This window comes from Panthera pardus, unplaced genomic scaffold, assembly GCF_024362965.1.
Source record: "Panthera pardus isolate Hobbes unplaced genomic scaffold, ASM2436296v1 HiC_scaffold_22, whole genome shotgun sequence".
NCBI classification, from domain to species: Eukaryota; Metazoa; Chordata; class Mammalia; order Carnivora; family Felidae; genus Panthera; species Panthera pardus.
This window is the reverse complement of record NW_026526788.1, coordinates 58,149,365-58,161,651: the sequence shown is the minus strand read 5'-3', so window position 1 is coordinate 58,161,651 and position 12,287 is coordinate 58,149,365. Positions and strand designations below refer to the sequence as shown.

Here is a 12,287-nt window from a genome sequence, read left to right as displayed (position 1 = left end):
ACAGATTTGACTGTTCTCTCACATGTTGGAAAGGCTGTGTTGCTTAAAAGTTTTTAAGTCTTTTTAAAAGGCTTTTAAAAGAAGGTTATGTGCATAGAGGCTTTGTTTAAGTTTAGCCAGTTTTCAGAGGGAAATTAAAACTTTCTTCACATCAGGAGTTTGTTGTGTGTGTTTGTAATGTGGGGGGGTGGGGCGGGGAGTGATGTTTAACTAGTTAAATCAAAAGCTTTTGAAAGATCAGTTTTCTGATGGAGAAGTCAGCCTTCAAAAAGCTGCCGTTCCCAAATAGATAATCTTAATTAATGTCAAAGGACACTACGGTTAGGGAAACAAAGTATCTCGTAAACAATGTCTAAAAAAGACAAGTAGACTTTGTTCTAAGTGAGCTCCTGGCAAGAAAGAATGTAAGCTGTTAACTGGTATTTGTTTTCCTTCAGCTTTGGACTGTTTCTGTATGGCCAGTACTGAGTGATTACAGGTTTAAGAAACAGTAAATATGTTTATTGTCTACTGTTATTAAGTTGCATATACTGACCTGAATTTTGTTTGCTTTTATTTTTGTTGTTGACTGTTTCCTACTTTACAATTTAAATCTTGGAATTTTGCCTTCCTTGTGTTTCTTTGGTTGGCAAGCCTGGAAAGGAAACAAAAGTATCCAACTGAAGAGCTTTGTGGAGGTCTTTTAAGGGAGAACCTTTTCCCTTAAGGAGTTTATTTCCTCAGTGGATAGAGTGGTTTTTCCTGTAGCCAAGCATTTTTTTTTTTTTTTTTTTAAGGAAGTAAAAAGCAGAGTATCTTTGATTCTTGGTGTGATGGCATGAAAAACAGATTTTCTAGTGGAATCTCCACACGTGTTAGTAGGCAGCTATGTCATAGTTGCTTTATTACTTTCATATGAGGAGCTTTTCTGTAGATTTAGTTTGAAGATTTATTTTTCAAATATACTTTGGCTTTTCACTTTTATTTTTTAGGCTGTGCGTGTTACAAAACCCAAAATCCCAGAAGCCATAAGAAGAAATTTTGAGTTAATGTGAGTAATATGCTTGGGAGCCCAATATTTTTTTTTTAGGGCTGTCTAGTTATTAATATACCAGTGTAGAGAAAACTTCTATATGAGATATTACACTCTGGGGTGGGGTGTATATCTATTTTCCATTCTTTAATTCTAATAATATTATCTATTCTTGTGTCTTAATTCACTAGATTATTATGAGTTTTCCCTTTATATATGAACATTTCAGGAGCAGCGTTAGAGGCTAAGTATGCAGTTTGCTATAGAGCTATTGTTGGAAAGCTAAGGAATTGTAATTTGGACATGATTATCTTGAATTAAATACTAATAGAGAAGAGAAGGAGTCCTGGCTGGTAAGGTTGAAGGGAGTGCCTGTATTGTGTTACTGTGTTGTAATGGTAAGAATAGAAACACTTTATTGGCGTAAAGTTTGATGTTCATTTTATGTGGTTGTGTATCCAAAATGACACCTAGATCTTTATAATTTGCTTTGGGGAAGCTTTGCCTTAATTGACTCCTGGTAGTCTTCTCTTTTATGTGTCCAGGGCTGACTGGGAATGAGAAGTTACTTGCTTGACATGAAATTAATTTCTAAGTGTTCTGAAGATCCATATTAGGGGAATACCTATTGTAGTTGAAATGGCAGTATTATTCTTGTGTGACAGGTAGTGAAAAGAAGAAACAAAAGTCTTTAGGAAATTTGGCTGGTATTTGAAGAGGAAAAATATGAAATGCTGGAAAAATAACTGCACAAGTGAAGAATACAACAGATTGTATAAGTATAGGGGATCCAAGAAGTAATAATAATTCTTCCTGGGGTAATATACGGTTGAGTCCTTACTGTTCCCGAGTCTGTATCTTTTATTATGCTGAGTTTTATTTTCTCTTTTCATTTGTAGAAAAGGAACTTCTTTTTTGAAGCTATAAAGCAGAGTGCCAGGCTGGGTAGATCATGAGTCTGATCCATTGGTATAAAAAATTTTTTTAATTGAAGGCTCAGGATAACTTAGGCTCTCAACATGATAGCTTCTAGTGATGGAAACATGAAGACTGTATGTTCTCTGCCCTCAAATAATTTGTAGTATCCAGAATGCCATTTTATGTCTTTATCAATTTGGGCAGGAGGAAAGAAGAGATCTTTGGGGGGAAATGTTTTAGGGAAACTCTTGGAGTTACTTTTCAGATAAATCTGGATCTTTCTAATTTTGTAGACTATTGAAATCCCAGAATTAAAAGCCACCTTGAGATCTAACCTCCCACCTAATAGTCTTTTTTATGCTTTTTCTGCCATGTAGTCACCCAGTCACCACTTGTACATGCTTAGTGATAGGCCAGCCATTTCCATTATTAGAACACTCAGGTTCTCAGAAAAGTCTTCTTTACATTGAGCACTAGTTCACTACCTAATAACTGCCACCTAATTATGTCTTCCATACAACAAGCAGGGCCACTGCAAAAGAGTGCCTGAGGAGGGGCTGAAATCCAGCTCCATTCTGCTTGTCAGACCATGTACCTGAGGGACTGCGTCTGCCCAGAGGTTGTTGCATTTTGCTATTTGGCCCAGAGTGCTGTATGGGCTAGCTGGAGGCCTAACAGTAAAAGAACCATTTATATACTCCGGGTACTTCCAGATCACAGGCCTTTCCATGATACAGTTAGAGGAAAAGGTCAGACTAAATTCAGACGTATAAATTTGATGCCTATATCTGGGTGACTTTGGGCAAATCATTTAACCTTTCAGCCTCAGATTTATTATAAGTAAAATAAGGTAACACCTCTCTTGGCACCATAGTGGATCAGAAAGTTCGTGTTGAAATGGTTCTCTGACCCACCATAGAGTCAGAATTACTGCCTGTGACTGCACATCATTTCTAATTTTTATAATATTTTGCTTCACAGGGAGGCTGAAAAGACAAAACTTCTTATAGCTGCACAGAAACAAAAGGTTGTGGAGAAAGAAGCTGAGACAGAGAGGAAAAAGGCTGTTATAGGTACTTTGATTTCTTTCTGAATTGGTTGTTTCTAAAGTACATGTATTACGAGTTTGTCCTGTTCTTTGTCAGTCTGATGATGGATATTGATGGGATCAAATAAGATTGCATCATACATAGTGGAGAATTCTGGAAACTCTTTTGTACATTCAGATGCCCTACAGCCTTTAAAACCTGATGGTGCCAGTACTTAATGAAGTGGTTTGGCTCGAGACCATGTGTGGCTGCTACTGCTACTTTTTTCAAGGACAAGGAAAATGGATAGGGTTTTTGGGCAACACTGGCCTCTGTGGGGTAGAGTTTTTGTTCATACAATTTAAGAATGGGAAGTTTTTTGGCCAAAGCTTATGTTTATAGCATGCATCCTTGCTGTTGACATGTACCTAGTTTTATCTGGATGGCTAGATGTTGCCCTCTCCGACAGTACGGCGGGATTGCTTACACCTTATTTGAATCACAGAGGCTTCCCAAACACTCCAGGAGACTGTGTATTGGACTGACCTCTTAGGCTGTCAGTTGTTGTTCCTTGGGATGCTGAAAGTTTAAGAGGTGTTTTGTAAACTATTTCAAATATGCAGAAATGTACAGAGAATAATAAAATGAAGGCTTAGTGTTTGCCACATCCCTTCAGGTCATACTTTCTTTCAAGAATAAATTTATATATCTGTTGGAAGCCCCCTGTGTTCTCTTACCTGGTCCTATTTCTTGACTCATCTTTTCTGAGTAGCTTCTGCTCTAAAGCTTGTGTAATCTTTCTGTCCATATTTTTATATTTTTATTATAACTATGTAATAATAATTCATAGGATTGTTTTAAACCCTAAAAATGGTATCAGACTCTACCTTTTATTTCACAGCTTGCCTTTATCGTACCAACATTGTTTGAGTTTTATTCATATTGGTATGTGTAGATGTGGTTATTTTTAACTGCTGTGCATTCATTCTATGAGTGGACCTCAGTTCATTCTGATGAATTACTGTTGAAGAGTTAGGTAGTTTCTAGTTTTTCCTTACTATGAGCAGTGCCGCAGTAACGCCAGTGTCCATGTGTCTTTGTGCACGTATTTGGAGTTTTCCTGTGATAGTGCTACTCAACATGTAGTGTTGGTCACTGCCTTGTATCATCGGCTTTTTGTTTCTGATCCATAATGAGATGACAGAAATTGACAATGAGTGCTTAGAAATTCTTATAGTATTATATAGTAATTTTATGTCTAATAATAAAAAACTGGACCCTGTGTTTTTGTTTTTAATATTTTTCCAAGTAATTAATTTTTATTATAATTTATAACATACTGTTTCCTAACAAATTGAAATACAGAAAAAGGGGGGGAGGGTGCTGTTCCTTCCATAGGCAGTTGAAGAAGCACTACTCTGGAATACATACCTCCAAGTTGAATTGCTGGGTCATAGGGTACATACATCTTCAAATTTATAACATACGGTATTGCCAAATTGCTCTCCAGTGGTGATTCTACCATTTTACCTTCTCTTCAGCAGGGTTTGAGTTCCAGTTCATTTGCTGCCATAATTGATTCCCATTTCTGCATATCCTCCTCAACTCTTGGAGTCATTAGACCTTTTAAATTTTATGTCAGTTTGCTGGTGGACATGTATCATGTAATTTCAGTTTGTAGTTCTCTGATAACTAGTAAAGTTGAATATTGTTTATTGGCCATTCAGGTTTCTTTTTTTGTATGTGAATTGCTTGTTAATATATTATTAGCCCATTTGATTACTTTTTTTGGACTGGTTTATAGAAGTTCTTTGTATCTTCTGGATATTAATCCTTTCCCAGATTTATGCATTGGAAATATCTTCTCTCACTTCGTGGCCTTTGAACTCTATGATGTCTTTGACATTCATATATATTTAATTTTCATGTGATCAAATTCATCAGTCTTTTCCATTCTGATTTGTGCTTTTTCTATCCTGTTTAAGAATTCTTTCCCAACCCCAAAGTAATAATTTTATTCTAAAAGGTTTAAAGTTTTGCTTTTCATATTTAAATCTTGAGTCCATCTGGAATTTATTTTAGGGTTTAGTGTGACATTGGAATTCAGTTTTTTTTTTCCAAATAGCAAGCCAATTATTTTAGGCTATTTATTGAGAAGTTCATTATTTTCTCTACTTTTTTCTAATGCCACACCTATCATATAACAAGGTACTGTATATAATTTGTTCTGTTGCTGTGGTCTCTATTTTGTTCTAATTTCATGGTCTATCCTTCTCCAGAATTACCTTGTTTTAATTACTGTTGCTTTTTATGTTAAGTCTTGCTATCTGGGAGAGCAAGTTTCTCCTTAACTATTCCGCTTTACTCTTCCTAAATGTTCTTATAAATGTCTTGGGCTATCCTAGGCCCTTTATTCCTCCATATAAATTTTAGAACCGGATCAGGTTCTACAAAATGCTGTGTTGAGGTTTGATTGGAATTACATTACCTATACATGTCAGTTTGGAGAGAATTGATTAATTAAATTGTTTATTTATTTATTCAGACTTATACTGAGTCTTCTAAATCTGTTTTATTTCTCCATTTATGAGAAGTGTCTTTCAAAAAGTATCATAATTTTCTTCTTAAGGTTCTGGCACTTTCTTTCTTAGAGATTTATTCCTATATATTCCTCAACCTTTTTGCCATTATAAATAGGATCTTTTTTGAAGGATTTTCCTAACTGGTTTTTGCTTTTGTATAGGTATGCTGTTCATTTTGTTGTTGTTGTTTAGTAGTCTTGCTGAAAATGCTATTATTTCTAATAGTCTCCTGTTGTGAGCAAACTATCTTCAGATCAGGACAGTTCTGGTTTTTCCTTTGTAGTCCCATACCTCTTTACTCTTCTTATCTTCCTGGTTTCAAGGTTATGACTTAAAGCGCAGTGTTGAAAAGAAAGGTAGCGTCAAGTATTCTTGTCTTGTTCCTAACTTTAAATAGTCCCAGTCATGTTTGCTGTACTTAACTTTTATCAGGTTCGTGAAGTTTCTGTTTCTTGCTTGCCAAGAGGTTTTTATCATAAATGACTGTTAAAACTCTTAGAATTTTTTTCTATGTATATTTTTTCTAATTTTTCCTTTTAAAGCTTTTAATGTGGTGAATTATATTAGTAGATTTTCTTTTCCTGAATTATTTTGCTTTCTTGGGATAAACCCATTTGATCATGATATAGGAGATATACCTCAGTACATTTCTCTATATGTCTTGCTTATAATTTCTTTAAAATTTTTACTTTTATATGTCTTCATTTTTACTTTTATAAATTTCAGCTTATAATTTTTTCCTTGTACTGTCAGGTGGTTTTTTTTGTTTGTTTTTTCTTCTTTTAATGGTTACACTAGCCTCAAAATGATTTGGAGAGCATTCTTTTTTTCTGTGTTCTGGAACATTTTGTATAAAATATGTTATTATCTCCTCTTTGTAGGTTTAATGGAACTCTTGTAAAAAACCATCTTGGTCTAGTGGGGTTTGTGCTCTCTCATATGCTTGTTTTTGGTGGTAACATTTAGCCTGTTGATTTAATTTCTGTACTAACTATAGGTCTGTTCAGGTACTTGTTTCTTTAAGTTTGAGCAGTTATGCTTTTCTAGAAAATTGTTTCACATCTGAAATTTCAGACGTGGGGACATAAATTTGCAGAATTCTCTTATAATTTTTAAAATCTGCTACCAAATGTGCATGCCCCTTTTCATTCCTAGTATTGTTTTTTTGTGCCTTCGCTTTTGCTGGATTACTTCTGCCAGAGGTCTGTGATACTCTATTCATCTTTTCAGAGAACTGCATTTTGATTTGGTTGATTCTTTTGTCTCTTACTTTTCAATTACATTATTTACACTTATTTTTATTATTCCTCTACTTCTTTTTTTGAGTTTTCTCACTGGTTCTTTTCTAACTTCTTGAATTACTTAATTCTTTAGATTTCAGTCTTTTCTGATTGAAACATGTAAGATTATATATTTTCTTTTTTTCTATTCACATGTTTTGAAATGTAGTTTATTGGTGTTCATTTTTAATTTTTGTAAAATGTTTCCATTGTGATTTCGTCTTTCACTTATGAAGTATTAAAAGTATATTTTTCAATTTCTGGGTTTTTAGGGGGCTACCTTTTTATTGTTGATTTCTAATGTTATTGCATGATAGTCAGAAAATATGATCTATTATATGGATTCTGAAGTATTTGTTGAAATTTGCTTTGTGGCCTATCAGTACATGGTACTTTTTTGGTAAATGTTCTCTGTGTGCTTGAAAAGATTGAATGTGTTTTCTTTATTTGTTGGATGCAAATTTTCTCTGTTTATCCATTCAGTCAGGCTTATGAATTGTGTTGTTTATATCTTCTGTATTCTAATTTTTGCCTTCTTGAGCTATCAGTTACTGAGAGAGGTGTGTTAAAATCTCCCACCATGACCGTAGATTTGTTGACTTGTAATTTTTTTTCTTTACATATTTTAGAGCTGTATCATTAAGAGCATTCAGGATTGTTACATCTCCCTGGAGAATTGCTCCTGTTATGTAATAACCCTCTTTATCCCAGACACACTTTTTGGCTTAAGATCTGTTTTGTCTAATGAAATTATAACTATGCCAGATTTCTCATGGTTAGTTATTTTCTTGATGTATCTTTTCCCATCCTTTTACTTTCAACTTTTCTATGTCATTATGTTTTAGGTGTGTCTCTTGTAAACAGCATATAGCTGGATTTTGTTATCTTATCCAATGTGAGAATCTGTCTTTTAACTGGTGAGTTTAGTCTTTTTATATTTATTGTGGTTACTGCTATATTTGGATTTGTTTGTATCATTTAGTTTTGTGCTATTTACCACGCATTTTTTTCCTTTGCTTCTTTTTTCTCTCTTTTCCGATTGGTATTGAATTGATTGGATTTTCTTTATTCTTTTCTTCCTTTTACTTAATTGGAAGTTTTATATTGTTTCTAGAATGTTTCTATAACTAGTCATTACCTGTAAAATGTTAATAAGTGTACCTGACTTGACAGAATCTAAAGCTAATCATTCTATCCTCTTAAAACCGTAGAATGCTTTAATTCTTATCACTGTCCCTCAATTTTACATAGTTACCTCGTATTTTAGTTTTATGTTCTTTTTATTCCCTCATTATTACTATTATCATGTATTCTTACAGTAAACATCCATTTTGATCTATAGGCGTTACTTAATTTTTTCCCTCTCCATTGTTTTTGGCAATTCATTCTTTTTTCTACTAGTTTGTTACTCTTGTTTTGGTTTTTTTTCAATAAATGCTAAGGAATGGATAACTTACTCATTCTTCCTTAGTCTGAAATGATTTTATTTCATTCTTGAATTAGTAATTTAGCCTACAGTTCTAAGCCCAACAAAACTTACTTTTTTTCTGTCACTGTGGTGATATTATTTCATTTTTGTTTGGCTTCCTCTTGTCTTCTTACTTTTATAATTTTTCTCTGTCTTTGTGGTGTGTCTAGGTAGAGACAAGCTTACTTCTCTTCACTGGGGTGGTCGGTAGAGGTTTTTAGTCTCAGTGGAATTGAAGCCCATTAGTGGTCTCAGTTTTATACAGTTCTCAAGGCGTCACCTCCTGGCCATGAATGGGCAACAATCCAGGTCCATCTCCCTTGCTTGTCTAAGTTCTCAGCTCTTCCTATACCAGCTCTCAGCTCTCAACTCTTCCTTTGCTTATGTGTCTTCGGGATCTCTCATTCTTTCTTAGCATCTTAGCCACACATTAAAAAAAAATTGTTACATTTTGTCTAGCACTTTAAGGTGTTGTTAGCTGGGGGGTTTTCTCATTACTCTATTTCACCATTTTTCTAGAACTAGAACCTGACTCATGCTCTTTATTGGTTTATTTCTACACATCAGAGAGTAGCGTTAAGTGGGATGACCACAACCATTTCCCTACGTTGAGACACGATTCTCTGGATTATAGCTATAGGCTCCAAATGCCTTCTGTTATTTCCAGTAGAACGTCATAGTCTATTTGGGAGTTGGGGTGATACAAGTTGATGTGTTGCTAATGAGGAAATAGGGAAGTATGCGCTGGCGTCAATGCTAAAGGATACTGGATCTTCTGGAAATAGGAAAACACTTAGAAATCTTTTTTCTATTATACTCTTCCCCCAGGGACAGAGATAAGATGTGTTAAAATACTCATCCTCTTTGGCTGAAAAGAAGAACTGAGAATGTTCTTCAAGAATTGCAGTGATTGAATTAAAAGTGTAATAAGAGTCTTTCTTCCCTGGTCCTGGATCTTTTGGTTAGGCCGCTGGTGTACTTGAGGGTGTTTGGTTTTCCCTGCCTATAATTGTCTGCTGCAACCAACATGTTCACCCCCAACACTTGTTTTCACAGTGTCAGATGAATTAGCCTGCTTTCTCTTTTATGTTCTACCACAGTCAGAATTCTCCTCTGATCTTTTCATCTTGTCATTTCCCTCTTGGTAACTTCAACAAGTTGATCCTGAGTATATTAAAGCTAAATTCTTTAGCCCATTACTCAAGATGGAGGTCTTCTAGCTTTCTTTCTATTCTAATTATTTGTTCTCTGGTCAGCTGGCTCCATAATGACCTCTTCATTGTGACTGTTCATTTGTTCTTCCTTGTCTTTACTCCTTTTGCCATGTCCTCCTAGGTCATGTCCATTATTTTCTTTAAGATTTTTTTCCAGAAGACCTTTCTTGGTTTAACTTATCTTTATTCCTTCTTTCTCCTGCTGTTTTATAAGATTGTCCTATGTTGCCATGCATTTATGTTGCTTTGTTTTTGTTCTGAGTACTTTCACGAAGTATCATTTTCCCCATTAGCTTGTGGACCGCTGCTGTGTAATCCCATGAAGGACTGGAACTGTTGTTAACCTTTTGTATTCCCTCCCATTTCCCACAAAACCAGCACTGTCAACAGTGAAATAGGAAATAAATTCCCTTTTTTCTGTTGAGTTGTGTACAGTCTGGATGTTTAAAACAATGAAACAGCCCATAAAACCTTATATGACTAAGTGTTAAAACTGTATGCTGCTGATTCTAAGTATTTCCAGACCTAGAGAAATGTTGTTGAATGTATCTTTTTTTGTGTATAATTATAGAAGCAGAGAAGATTGCACAAGTGGCAAAAATTCGGTTTCAGCAGAAGGTGATGGAGAAAGAAACTGAAAAGCGCATTTCTGAAATTGAAGGTACATGAGGGAGAAAAGAGGCTCTGACTATCTTGAACTGCCTCTCTGCTTCAGAGACTGATTTCTTGATTATGGTGGGTGGGAAGGCCATCGACAGAATAATCCGGTCTGGAGGAAGTGGCTGCCCTGTTATGCTCATAGACAGATTTTTTTAAATTACCATTACATGTTTAGCTCTTGGTTGGTTTGTGACTATAGGCAACTCATCGCTCATTTTCTGTCCTTAAGTTGTGGCTTATTAGCTACCACTTTGTCCTCAGGCAGACAAAATATGAGAATTACCTATAATCAGTTGTAAAGAATATATAAGAAACCCCCACCACTACTAGTTTCTTTCCTACCCGTCAACCAAAAATATAACAAAAAATTTAGCCAGGAAAAAAGCAGCCTTAGTTTTCGTAAAAGGCTCTCAAACTCCTAGATTTCATACAGTGAGATGCTAATGTTCTGAGCTCACAGTCTTGAAGACCAAACATTCAACCTCTTTTGCTTGTATATTGCTGCTTCCTGTCCTGTCATTCTACATTAACTGATTCTGGATCCAGTTTGGAGGGGATGGGGACAGTGCAATATATAGAGCAGAGCTTTCATGTCTGGACTTCATTGTTTTACTTGAAGCCTAGACGTGGGTAGGGTGTGAGGCTTTTTGGGTGATGATGGGTAGAGAAAAGAAGGAGCAGCTTTAGGTGAAAAATGAAGTAGGCTGCAATGAGCTGAAAGTTCTTTAACAATGACGAGAGTATTCTCCTTGGAAAAGAGTCTGGGGACTGGGTTTTGAAAACTGCTAATGTTGTTACATGCCTTTAAAGTAAGTGATTGAGGAGTGCCTGGCTAGCTCAATCAGTAGAGCATATGACTCTGGATCTTTGGGTGTAAATTTGAGCCCCGTGTCAGGTATAGAGATTACTTTAAAAAAAAAAAATGAAATCTTTAAAAATAAATGAATAAAAATAAGTGATCAAAATATCAGGCAGCGGAAAAAGAGACCCCTATTTAACATAGTGTGTGTAAACCCTTACACAGCTGAGGAAGTGGATTGCAACTTTCCTTTGTTTTAAACACTCTTGACTCTATTTTGCTTGCTAGATGCCGCATTCCTGGCCCGAGAGAAGGCGAAGGCAGATGCTGAGTATTACGCTGCACACAAATATGCCACCTCAAACAAGGTGATTGGCTCTCCATGCCACACTCCTAATAATATAGTGTTTGGGGTTTTGCTTTTCTTTGTGGGGGGGCTCTAATATGATAGAGGTGATTTATCCAGTGTCAAAGATTGGTAGTTACCATCATACTCTCCAGAAACAACCAATCACTTATCAAGTCATATTGCACACTCAACGGGGAGAGACCTTTGTGTAGTTCCTTGTAAAAGTGGGGAGATAGGACAATAGCGGACAAATCTATAAACACAGGTCAAATGCTATAAACCATTCATCTGTACTGCTCTGTCAGGGCTTAGTAATCAGGAAAGGTGAGGATCTTCTCATGGAATGACAGGAGTAACAAGAGAAGAGTAAAGTCCATTTAGAGTTGCTTTCCAGGTAGCTTTGCATAGATGCTAAGTTCGTTTAGTGCAGTGTTTCTCATCAGAAACTTTCTTGGCATTTTGAGGTGGCAAACTTTTTCATTGTTGAAGACATGGTATCTCATGCATTACGGACTATTTTGCATTCCTGACCCTTGCCTGCTACGTGTCAGTAGTGCTCACCGGTTATTTGAACAGTCAGCACCTTCTCCCCCCCGCCCCCCATACCTTTCCAAATGCCCCTAACTGAATACTGCTTGTTTACTGGATTTAAAAAATATTCTAGTTGTGAGGAATTTCACATGTGACAATTGGAGGTAGGAGGTTGGGTGAAATGGGTGAACAGTTTTTGTATAGAGACTCGGGTTAATTTAAGTCTAGAGAATGCAGGCCTAGTAAGCAGGAATTGGTAAGAGGCAACTAGAACCCCTGTGTATTCTGAAAAGGGAAGAATATGGCCAAGGTTGATAAAGTTATTAATTGCAGAGAGAACATTGCAGATTAGAACGTTGAAAGAGTTGAGAAAGAGGTTGCCAAAGTGGTGTGGTTTGAAGGATTAGAGTCAAGATTTAAAGTATACACAGGTCTTAAATTCTTTC

General features: G+C 35.8%; 1 protein-coding gene across 7 annotated transcripts in view; it reads left to right on the top strand.

The window, feature by feature from the left end:
- ERLIN1 (ER lipid raft associated 1) overlaps window positions 1-12,287 on the top strand; it is a 65,838-nt gene that overhangs the window by 19,649 nt on the left and 33,902 nt on the right. For all 7 annotated transcript variants that reach the window (XR_002082592.2, XR_002082595.2, XR_002082594.2 and 4 more), the window contains exons 8-11: window positions 972-1,030; window positions 2,912-3,003; window positions 10,074-10,163; window positions 11,250-11,329. Coding sequence is in view for 3 of the 7 variants with exons in the window: in XM_019459123.2 (XP_019314668.1) it covers window positions 972-1,030; window positions 2,912-3,003; window positions 10,074-10,163; window positions 11,250-11,329 (321 nt within the window). In the remaining 4 variants the exon portion in view is untranslated. The remainder of the gene's footprint in view (window positions 1-971; window positions 1,031-2,911; window positions 3,004-10,073; window positions 10,164-11,249; window positions 11,330-12,287) is intronic.